General features: G+C 40.9%; 1 protein-coding gene across 6 annotated transcripts in view; it reads right to left on the reverse strand.

Annotated features, from left to right (window-relative positions):
• DICER1 (dicer 1, ribonuclease III) overlaps nt 1–12602 on the reverse strand; it is a 75758-nt gene that overhangs the window by 40052 nt on the left and 23104 nt on the right. For 5 of the 6 annotated variants that reach the window (XR_009695470.1, XM_061159364.1, XM_061159366.1 and 2 more), the window contains 6 exons: nt 9408–9596; nt 8449–8611; nt 7371–7501; nt 6082–6216; nt 5477–5637; nt 3207–3375 (listed from right to left, as the gene is read on the reverse strand). Coding sequence is in view for 5 of the 6 variants with exons in the window: in XM_061159364.1 (XP_061015347.1) it covers nt 3207–3375; nt 5477–5637; nt 6082–6216; nt 7371–7501; nt 8449–8611; nt 9408–9551 (903 nt within the window). In the remaining variant the exon portion in view is untranslated. The remainder of the gene's footprint in view (nt 1–3206; nt 3376–5476; nt 5638–6081; nt 6217–7370; nt 7502–8448; nt 8612–9407; nt 9597–12602) is intronic. The other variant, XM_061159367.1, reaches the window with a different exon arrangement.

Genomic DNA, 12602 nt, shown 5'->3' on the forward strand with positions numbered 1-12602 from the left:
TGCTGGGTCATGTGGCAGTATAACTGCTTTCCTCGGCGTGTGTGCCCAGCAGTGGGATTGCTGGGTCATGTGGCAGTATAACTGCTTTCCTCGGCGTGTGTGCCCAGCAGCGGGATTGCTGGGTCATGTGGCAGTATAACTGCTTTCCTCGGCGTGTGTGCCCAGCAGCGGGATTGCTGGGTCATGTGGCAGTATAACTGGTTTCCTCGGTGTGTGTGCCCAGCAGCGGGATTGCTGGGTCATGTGGCAGTATAACTGCTTTCCTCGGCGTGTGTGCCCAGCAGCGGGATTGCTGGGTCATGTGGCAGTATAACTGCTTTCCTCGGCGTGTGTGCCCAGCAGTGGGATTGCTGGGTCATGTGGCAGTATAACTGCTTTCCTCGGCGTGTGTGCCCAGCAGTGGGATTGCTGGGTCATGTGGCAGTATAACTGGTTTCCTCGGTGTGTGTGCCCAGCAGTGGGATTGCTGGGTCATGTGGCAGTATAACTGGTTTCCTCGGTGTGTGTGCCCAGCAGTGGGATTGCTGGGTCATGTGGCAGTATAACTGGTTTCCTCGGTGTGTGTGCCCAGCAGTGGGATTGCTGGGTCATGTGGCAGTATAACTGGTTTCCTCGGCGTGTGTGCCCAGCAGTGGGATTGCTGGGTCATGTGGCAGTATAACTGGTTTCCTCGGCGTGTGTGCCCAGCAGTGGGATTGCTGGGTCATGTGGCAGTATAACTGGTTTCCTCGGCGTGTGTGCCCAGCAGTGGGATTGCTGGGTCATGTGGCAGTATAACTGGTTTCCTCGGCGTGTGTGCCCAGCAGTGGGATTGCTGGGTCATGTGGCAGTATAACTGGTTTCCTCGGCGTGTGTGCCCAGCAGTGGGATTGCTGGGTCATGTGGCAGTATAACTGCTTTCCTCGGCGTGTGTGCCCAGCAGTGGGATTGCTGGGTCATGTGGCAGTATAACTGCTTTCCTCGGCGTGTGTGCCCAGCAGTGGGATTGCTGGGTCATGTGGCAGGATAACTGCTTTCCTCGGCGTGTGTGCCCAGCAGTGGGATTGCTGGGTCATGTGGCAGGATAACTGGTTTCCTCGGTGTGTGTGCCCAGCAGTGGGATTGCTGGGTCATGTGGCAGGATAACTGGTTTCCTCGGTGTGTGTGCCCAGCAGTGGAATTGCTGGGTCATATGGCAGTATAACTGGTTTCCTCGGTGTGTGTGCCCAGCAGTGGGATTGCTGGGTCATGTGGCAGTATAACTGGTTTCCTCGGTGTGTGTGCCCAGCAGTGGGATTGCTGGGTCATGTGGCAGTATAACTGGTTTCCTCGGTGTGTGTGCCCAGCAGTGGGATTGCTGGGTCATGTGGCAGTATAACTGCTTTCCTCGGTGTGTGTGCCCAGCAGTGGGATTGCTGGGTCATGTGGCAGTATAACTGGTTTCCTCGGTGTGTGTGCCCAGCAGTGGGATTGCTGGGTCATGTGGCAGTATAACTGGTTTCCTCGGCGTGTGTGCCCAGCAGTGGGATTGCTGGGTCATGTGGCAGTATAACTGCTTTCCTCGGCGTGTGTGCCCAGCAGTGGGATTGCTGGGTCATGTGGCAGTATAACTGCTTTCCTCGGCGTGTGTGCCCAGCAGTGGAATTGCTGGGTCATGTGGCAGTATAACTGCTTTCCTCGGCGTGTGTGCCCAGCAGTGGGATTGCTGGGTCATGTGGCAGTATAACTGGTTTCCTCGGTGTGTGTGCCCAGCAGTGGGATTGCTGGGTCATGTGGCAGTATAACTGGTTTCCTCGGTGTGTGTGCCCAGCAGTGGGATTGCTGGGTCATGTGGCAGTATAACTGCTTTCCTCGGTGTGTGTGCCCAGCAGTGGGATTGCTGGGTCATGTGGCAGTATAACTGGTTTCCTCGGTGTGTGTGCCCAGCAGTGGGATTGCTGGGTCATGTGGCAGTATAACTGGTTTCCTCGGTGTGTGTGCCCAGCAGTGGGATTGCTGGGTCATGTGGCAGTATAACTGGTTTCCTCGGTGTGTGTGCCCAGCAGTGGGATTGCTGGGTCATGTGGCAGTATAACTGCTTTCCTCGGTGTGTGTGCCCAGCAGTGGGATTGCTGGGTCATGTGGCAGTATAACTGGTTTCCTCGGTGTGTGTGCCCAGCAGTGGGATTGCTGGGTCATGTGGCAGTATAACTGGTTTCCTCGGTGTGTGTGCCCAGCAGTGGGATTGCTGGGTCATGTGGCAGTATAACTGGTTTCCTCGGCGTGTGTGCCCAGCAGTGGGATTGCTGGGTCATGTGGCAGTATAACTGCTTTCCTCGGTGTGTGTGCCCAGGAGTGGGAATGCTGGGTCATGTGGCAGTATAACTGGTTTCCTCGGTGTGTGTGCCCAGCAGTGGGATTGCTGGGTCATGTGGCAGTATAACTGGTTTCCTCGGTGTGTGTGCCCAGGAGTGGGATTGCTGGGTCATGTGGCAGTATAACTCCCAGTTCTGCAGGCAAATGAAATACCCCCTGGGTGGGACACGGACTTAACGAGAAGACAGGTGCTGAACTGAGTCTGGGCATTGCTGCTCCAGAGAAAATTAGCAAGAGAGAATTAAGGATTGGATTCAATATGGTGGTAACATTCACACCTGGCTGCAAAGTCCTGGGACAATTAATGGCAACAGGATTCACTGAATGGCTTCAAATCTCAGACAGCTGGCTCCCAGCCCAGAGCTTTAGATTCAGCAGGGCAAGGGTGGGGCCTCTCATGTGCATGTCGAGACAGTTCCAGAGGAAAGCTGATGCTGCTTGTCCAGGGTCCACACCTTGAGGCCCACTGTTCTAAGGAATCGCTTCTCAAAGCCGCCCTACTCGGAGATGATGGGCTCATTTCCAGTTACATACAGAGAAACAGCGGAAGAATTCTTTCAGCTCAGGGTCTGATCAGGAACTAACTCATCTGACTAAGAAAAAAAAACTGGGACTCACTTCTTATATTCAAACAATCATGACACCTCCTTAAACCAGGGTGGTCTACACTTAATAATAGAAATGTCTGTCAGGTAACAGTAAACTCAACCCAATATGATACACTCCATGAAAAATGTCCAAAGATACAAAAAGGTAAGGTCTTAACCTAAAATGTATATAAAACAGCTTCATTAAAAGACAATTCATTTCAACATTAAAAATGTATCAAAGCCTTTTATTATATTCTCTGTACTTACTTCGTATATGCTTACCTGTTTAGAAATTAAAGTAGAATCTCTTTCTTTTGAATGTACAGATATGTTACAGTCATTGATAAAATTAAGTGCTTCTTCTAACTCCATCAGCAGTCTTTCATAAAGCCCACTTCTGTCAGTAAATGGTCCACAGTCTACCACAATCTCACATGGCTGAGAAGTATATCTGTAACATCAGAAACAAAAGTTGTCAACACCACAATAAATTCACTACAGCATTACCATCCATTACATATCCAAACAGAAAAAGAAACTCCCTCTTTTCAACTGTGTAACTACTTAGAAGAACACACAGGCTCACAACAAGCCTTCCTCAAGTTGTACTCACTTCTATCTGTACTATGTTTGCTGGCTAAGTTTCAATAAATGCATGGGGCTAATAGTCAAAGAATTCTGCTGTTTCATCATTAATCCCAGGTTTTTCATTTTGATTTTTAGGTTTAGACTTTCATCTTTTGCCCCCTAAGGTATCCCCCAGAATGAGAAACAAAGTTAGTCAAAATAGTCAAGAAACTCAATAATGATTACTTCTCAGACTCAGAAAAAGCGAAGGCAGCAGATCATAAGGAAGGGTTATCATTTAAATGTATCTATTTCCATACTACTTGAAACGTTTAACATTTGCAAATGTCAACTTTTTTGGTTTTTAAATAAATCTTTTTCCTAGTTTATTTTTAACTGGAGGATAAATGCTTTACAATACTGTGTTGACCTCCGCCACACAACCACCCAAATCAGCCACAAGCACACACACGTGCCCTCCCTCCTGACCCTCCCCCACCGCACCCCCAAGCTGTCAGGGCGGCTAGAGCTCCCGGTTACACGGCAGCCGCCACCGTCTCCCTTACAGGTAATGTGCATGCTTCCGGGCTGCTCTCTCAGTGCCTCCCACCCTCTGCTGCCCACGCCGCGTCCACACGTCTGTGCCCTACGTGCTCTCCGTCTTGAGTCTCTATTCCTGCCCTGCAGACAGGCTCATCAGTACTCATTTTTCTAGATTCCATATATATGCATTAATATGTGGCACTTGCTTTTCTCTTTCTGACTTATTTCACTCTGTATTATCAGGCTTTAGGTTCATCCACCTCACTAGAACTAACTCAAATGTGTTCCTTTTTAGGGCTGTCATATTTAACATGTCCTCATAAGGAAAGCTCCCCTACATTTCAATCAAATTCCCTAGATATTTCATGCCTTTCATAATATGACAACAACACATACAGTCTTAAAAGCACATGTAATAATTAATTAAAAGAAATACATTAAAGACATATTTTAAAAGGACAGTGTTCATTATTCCCAACTAGAATTTATAAGAGTCAGATTTTGAGAGCTAAGTAATGCCAAACACAATAGAATATCTATCAGTTTTTTACCTAAACACCCTAAAGGCCATCAGATTTGTATCTCATATCACATCTGGATCCTAACTTCCATGAATCTAAACGTTAGCTTTTCTTCTCATTCCACAAAGAAAACTCTTTCCAAATTCCTACCAAGTGACAGATACACTGCAAGGTGTTTATCATGTCAATGTAACTGATCACCCAAGAGTCCCCTGAGACCACTGGTAATGCCATTTTATAAGCTCAGGGACAATAAATGACTCACTTGAAGTCACACACTAGTGGAGTCAGTCCTCAAAACCCAAGTGTGATTTAACTTCACAATCTGAGAAATAAGTCTTCTCTAGTGTTAACTGTTTCAAGAACCACCACTTGGTAATATTTAACCTTGTTAAAGGCTATACCTAACAAGGATATAAGGATATTTTAATATGAACTGAATTAGTTATTGTAATTTAAAGACCTAATTTATAAAGGCTCCCCTCTACCAACTTCGATCACAATGGCTGTGTTATATGTTTTAATGAAACTCAAAATAGCAACCTCCTCAAAAAGAGACAAACCTATATACAGGTCAGAAATTCACACCTATTTTCAAAATCAGAGAGTGTTTCCCATTATTTTCAATCAAACTGTAAAATACTGAATTCTCTAAATAAATTAATGTTCTTTCAAACCATCATGAGGGATCCCAGCCCTCATCAACATAAGCAGGCAGGCTGGGCCCATGTGTATGCAATATTCCCTCTTAAGGCTGAAACACCGCCATCTGTTACACTTTCTGGAACCAAGGTTCAATTCCTGCATCTGAAGATGACTACCTGATAAGGAATTCTTAGGTCTTCCAAGGGAGTATGGAACCGAAGGCCTAAAACCATCCTAGCAAGTTTCACTGAAACCTAGTTAATCCTAAGTGCTTACCTGTCTAAGACCACCAAGTCAGTTGCAGTTTCAGCATTACTCTTAAGAATTTTCTCCAGTTTCTGAATCTTTTCTTCCAATTCCTCTGGATCACATTTCCCATTTAAAATGGAAGCAGTTAGTCCCAAAATACGAGGACATGATGGACAATTTTCACAAAGCTAATGTAACAAAAGATACTGACAGTAAGGAATTCATTTTGCAAGGCCCCAACCAAAGAGACAGCATCTTGATAAAACACGTCAAAAAGACCTAACAAACACCAAAATGATCACTTATGGAATTTATTGTAGCTTATTTAAAAGATCAATTTATCAAAAAGGAACATTTAAATATGCTATGATAGATTATGCAATTCACTTATGATAGATCACATAATTTATTTTTATTGTTTAAACTTTTATTATAGATCTAGAAGTTATAAATGTATTAATATTATAAATTACAGATTTAAATGAACATTAGTTTAATATTCATGCATTCATTCCTACACTGAAACCAAGTTTCCAAAAATGGTAACTAATATTGCTTTTGGTATAAAAAACACTGCTTTTACTCAGTAATCTGACCTGCATTATTAACACTGATAAAATCTAAAAACTTACCTTCATAATTTCTCGGTAGGGGTGGTCTAGGATTGCAAGATGACACTCATCAAACACCAAAAGATTAATGTCTGACAGTGATAAGTAACCATTTTTCAAAACATTCAAGGCGACATAGCAAGTCATAACGAGAACCTAAAATAAAACTGCTATCAGTATACAAACATGCCATTCACCGGCCTGGAAATACTTCTATGAAATCAGACTAGGGAACCACTGTATTTTAGGTGAGGATGAAGAAACTCATCATTAAAAATTACAACAACAAAAAAAATTACAACAAACATTCTCAATGTATGGAAGCTCATACTCGAGAATTAAGATGTAAAACAAGGAGACATGGAAAAAAAAATACTGATAAAGGAGACCACGTTTTTATGATAAATCTACTCAATCTACTTTAGGTTTTCAGGTTCCTCGTAATTTGACTGATAAGACCTGTCAGTTTTATCCAGATCACAAAACAATTCACACAATTTTTTCCTGTCAAACTGACAAGGTTTTCTGGAAGAAGACACAGACTCCTTAATTTTTTTAATGGCTTATCATTCTGTGGATTTTAAGTGCGTTATTGAGAAAGCTTAACCCAATATGTAAGATATACTAGCAGACCAGGGACTGCTTGAGGTCAGTTAGGAAACCTCTCTTAACCACTTCAGATTTACCAACACGTGAAAGGCCCTCAACACAAGCTGGCGACATGGAAACGTCTCGGTTACAGGAAGTGAAAGTCGCGCAGTCGTGTCTGACTCTTTGCGACCCCATGGACTACACAGTCCATGGCATTCTCCGGGCCACAATACTGGAATGGGTAACCTTTTCCTTCTCCAGGGAATCTTCCTAACCGAGGGATCAAACCCAGGTCTCCCGCATTGCAGGCAGATTCTTTACCAGCTGAGCCACAAGGGAAGCCAAGTTACAGGAAGACTCCATCAAAAATACTAAGATCTCAACCAAGAAATGTCAAGGCATTTAACTCAAGAGTAAACTTTCTGAAAAGCAAGTTATCTGAAAGATGAAATTAGGTCATAGGAATTTGCATTTTTCAAAAAGGAAATCAGACTGTAAAGCTGTTTCTTTTCTATTCAGTAACAGCAAATTAAAGGAGTAGCTCATTTGGATTTAGGATGAGATTATAATAAGAAAATGCATGAGCGCTAATTTCTAGGTTGACAAAGTACAGGAAAGTAGAGTCTTTAAACCTAATTCACATAACAAAGGCTTCAGGTCATCTTATAAATCAAGGGCTTGTACAGATTTATTAAATGAAATTTCTTTATGAGTCTTACCTGGTGTTTAGTAAACTCTTGGTTCCATTTCTCTTTTGTCCAAGATGCACTTACTTCCAGGTTTGAGTATTCCCCAACCTTGAGATCTGAGTGAGTTCTGACAGCTGACACTTGTTGAGCAACCTGGTTTGCTAATTACAAATATAATATCCCATGTAAATACAAGAACTCTTCCCTAAATGGCTCTCTGGATGACTACTGATTAAACAGTTAAGGGAAATCCTTATTATTATATATTATATCTAACCACTAATTTTTTACATCACCAACTTAAAACCATACTTTCACAGTTATCTCCAAAATACGCTTCTTATACTCACCACCCCGCCTGTCACTCACTTTATAAAGTCTTAGACCACCTTATTTCTTTAAGGTGACTTTCCCCAATCTAAGAATATAATTTCTAGGCTAGAATGGCAACTACTGCAGATCCACCCCTCCAGCTTTCTTCAATAAAATCAGATTGTATCACTAAGAAATAACACAGACTGATATATATTTAAAGCACATGAGAACATCACATGCTGAAACAATCTAAAAAGAAAAGAAAAAAAGGAGAGGAGTGACATGGTTATATTAGTACTTGAGCTGTTTATGTTCACATTTTATACTTTTTATTTTAATACATAACCCCAAACACATAAAAACCTATACTTTAAACTCTTATTGAATATCTAACTTTCAAAAAGCCTCTGATTTTCTTTCTACAACTGGTATAGCAAAATCACAAATCAAAAAGTTACCTATAATCAAGCTTTTTATGATACACTTTGTGAAACTAAAACATTAAAAACAAAATAACTACTGAGATCAGAGCAGAGCCAGAATTAAATGCGGTTCCATTTAAGAAGAAAGCCAATGTTTAACATCTATGAAATAAGATGACTATCATTTAAGAAAAATACTATTTCAAGTTAAGAAATAAGACAGAATGATATTTCTGCTTCAACAAGCACATTATTCATCAACCTCTCTATACTTTCAAGACTTTAACTTTATATCCCAAGAGCAAATCTGCTTAACCATAAGATCTCATCCAATTTCCTCCATACAATTTGATAAAATAGTGCTTTGTTACCAGAGTTGACCAAGAACACCGTCCTTTTGCCATTTCTGTTGAAGTCTCCCCTGATCTGATAAGACAGCTCTTTAGTGAGTAGTACTGCAATAAACGTCTTCCCTGAGCCAGTGTTTAAACAGACTATGGTATTATGATCCAGAGCTGCTTCAAGCAGTTCAACCTAGAAATACAGTGGGGAAAAAAGATTACACACTTCTTATCTAAGTACAGAATTTTAAAAACTGGATTTTGTTTCAATTCATAAAACTGCACTGTTTTCTAAAATCTTCCTCCAATAAATCTGCCCTTTCAAAAAGCTTACCTTCTACATGTTTATATAATAATAATAATCAGAGGTATTAAAATGCTGGTTACACACAGCTGTGCTGTATAAATGTGCTGAAATGGCACTTACAATTTCTTTAAAAATCATTTTCACAGGGACAGAAACTTTTCTAGAATGATGTGAACAACCGAAACACTGTAACTTAATGGAAAGTAAGTGGTTATTTAAAATTCATTAGCAAAGTCAAAGTAAAGAAGAACAACAATGATTTTACTACTGCTTATTACACTGATCTACTCTTATTTACCACTTTAGACCAAGTGCAATAGAATATATTGTTTCTTTAAAAAAAAAAGACTACAACCATAGTTCTGACAGTCTATGTTTGTTCAAACCAATCTCGATTCCTACCCAGATCATGAGGACAGACACACCCAAACAGATACTCAGGAAGAGTGAGGTTTTCACAGGGTAAAAAAGATAAGAAATTTCATCAATGAAACTATCAAATCAATTACCCAGCAGATGTTAGAAAAGAAAACGACTATTAAGAACAAAGGTTTTTGGAATGAGAAAATTAATCAGAAGAGGAAAGCTTAAAAAGGTAAAGTTTTATAGAAGTTGTGTCAACTATATGCTAATATATTCCATTTTAGTGAAAATGCTCCAGTATTAGTGTTCTCATTAGTACCTGATATTTTCTTGGCGTATAAATGTTATCATGAATTGCTTCTTGTTGCCATGGCAGTCCAAAGAAAGGACCCATTGGTGAGGAAGCAGGGGTCATGAGCTGCAGGCCTGCCATGCTGAGGGGTTGCAAAGCAGGGCTTTTCATTCATCCAGTGTTTCTTTCATTGCATTTTTGTTCTAGCACAGCTTACTACAAAAGGGAAAAAGAATACCATTACACAACCATGCAGGGTTAAAAACAAAAGAGAGCGCAGAAACTAGAGAAACGTCAGAATATCATTCCTACGGGCCTTTTCAAATTCTCCCTGTAATTGTTTCAGCTTTTTCTTGATCTAAAAGGATCTCTTTTAAAAGTCAAGCATCCTACACTCGGCAACCCAGCAATTCTATACCCAGAAACCTGCCTGAAAGGATTAGGCAGATGCAAAGATTCAAAGATGTAAACACATGAATATTTATTGCCACATTATTACTTAAGAGCAAGAAATAACCTCAAAATGAATTAATCAAACATTACTTAAGTAAATTATGGTCTAGTCTTAAAGTGGAAAACTTTAAATCCATTAAGATAATACAGATCTATATTTACTGACATAGAACCATGTCCATAAAATACCTTTAAAAGAAAATTTGTATACTATGATGCTCTTTCAAATAAATATGTTTATATACAAAACATGTAAATATACATGTAAATATATTTCAAACATTTGTAAATTCTATGATGCTATTATTGATAAAATAATGAGAAAACTGTATGAAAGGCACTTCACACCGCGTACACACAGGAAGGAGTCAAATGCCGCCAACATTTGGTCATTTTATCAAAGGACCATAAACATAGAAGAAGGTCATTTTTCTTAACTGACACCCTATCACAATTGCACAGCTGATCGACTATTTATATAAGTATCATTAAAAGTATGCATATCCTAGATAAATTAAAACAAGGCAACACCATTTTGTGAAATAAGAGCTACTTCATGGTGTCTAAGCACTCTTCTTTATTTCACATATTCTTCCCCAAGGATAAATTTGATTATGTAAAAGGATAAAACAGAAATTCAGGCTTTTCAAAATTCCTAGCTTGCAGATAAACGGTTAGGGTTTCAAATCTCTATGAGAAAGTCCATCAGCGCAGAAGTGACTTGCCCTGTAGAAGGGAATTTCCCCTTGTACTGCTTTGCAGTGTTCACTGTTATTACTCTATGAAACTGGAAAGAAAGAATCCCCACTCTTTGGTCCCTGACAACAAAAACTTTGAACCTCCTGACCTGTGAAATTTATAACCATGGTACAACACAGTGACTTAAACTGTTGTGTCTAATCCACCAAGAAGCCTTGAGAGTACAGTCTCTTGTATGCATAGGCTTAACACCACAATTTTGATTTCAGAGCTTAATTCAGCTGACAAGAATTCAACATCCAATTAATACAAGTAGCACCTCCAGTAAATGGCCGCAGGGCCTCAAGCCTCAGCACAGCGGTGTGTCTGTGGACCAGAGAGTATGACCATTCTCGGTATCCTTCTCAGAGGAAGATGACAAGCAGAGTGTTCCAGAGTACACTGTGAAAAACTATCAAGTCCTTCTTTTGCCGGGGTCAAACAGAACTACATTATCCACGAAAAATAATGCGCTCGTTCTCTACTGAACCAAAGTCCCAACAGCCATTCCTTCTACCTCTTTTATACTCAGCATTCACTTCTCTCAATTCTGCAGGCCCACAGGATAAACAGTCTCAGGTTGATCATTCAAGCTTCTTACGCAACCCTGCTACAAAGAACCTGAAGTGGAAGGCTATTTTACCTAACAGCGTGAGATCCAGCAGGTCATGCTGAAGGCCTAAGGCTGAGACCTGCAGGCACTTCCCATATGGCTACCCATTCCTGGGGTATCTCCATACGGTGCTCCTTATCCGCAGGTTCCATTTCCACAGGTCAGTCTATCCTTGGTTGGATGAATCCACGGATGCAGGAGGGTCAACTCTACTATGCAAGGGACATGAGCATGCGGGGATTTGGGCATCAGAGGGTCCTGGAACCAATCACCACAAGCACCGAGGGACAACTGTACTCCTTCACTACTCTAGGCCGCTCACTGGCAGGATTATTTACATTAAGCCTGATGCTTCACTTTCCACCCAACCCAAATGTTAATCCAAGACCAAACAAATAAATGGTGTAGGGATCAGGAAAAAAGCCCAAATCCTGGTGGTGGATGGAAATTTTCAAAGGAGAAAAGAGGGCAGCGATGTAAATCCCCAAATACACTTGCTCCACCTCCAGGAGCCCTCCTTCTTACCACTATCACCATTTCTTCTGATGGAGACAACATTAGTAGTAGTGACAGAGCCAGAAAATATTCTAAAACATAAATGGATGTTCTATTTTTAGAAGTGTTAAAAATCTATTTATAAATACTTAAAAATTTACTATAGACTATATAAAAGTAGTCTAAAAAATAAAATCTATCTTTAGAATAGGCTTAGAATAGTCTAAAAAATACAAGGATGCTCTATTTTTTTAAGGGCACATGATAGTCTTTAAAATTATCAGTATCATAAAATACAAAGAAAAACTAAAAATGTTCCAAATTAAAGAAGACTGTAGAAACATGACAACTAAACGCAGTAACTGACCTCAGCCTAGATCCTTTCCTGTTACAGAACAAAGGCTATAAGGGTCATCATAGAGAGCAGCGATGAGGCTGTAGACAATGCACTGTTACACCCACTGAGATGATGACTGCACCATGACTACGGTAGGGGAGCATCCTTATTCTTGGCAAATACAGTGACGTATTTAGGAGTAAAAGGGCCGTAATGCATGCAACTTATTCTCAAATGGCTCAGAACCAGAAACTACACATAGAGAGAGAATGGATGTGACTGATAAAGCAAATGGAGCAAAATAGGAAAAGCACCTAATCTTTGTCCTAGTCTTCTTCTTTTCTGTAAGTTTGAAATTACTTCCAAATAAAGAGTTTTAAAAAGCAAACAGTTAAATATGACCCATGAGACCAGGATCTCCTTGAGTATAGGAGCTGTATATCTCACACATACTTCTGTCACCTACCGAACCAAATTACACCCCAGACATGACAAACAAACAAGACAGGTTTGTGCAGTGAAGACACTGCCTGTGTGCAAGACAAAAGCCTTCGCACAGCGTCTCTTTCCCTTTCATTACTTATGT

This window comes from Dama dama, chromosome 13 (assembly GCF_033118175.1).
Source record: "Dama dama isolate Ldn47 chromosome 13, ASM3311817v1, whole genome shotgun sequence".
Lineage (NCBI taxonomy): Eukaryota > Metazoa > Chordata > Mammalia > Artiodactyla > Cervidae > Dama > Dama dama.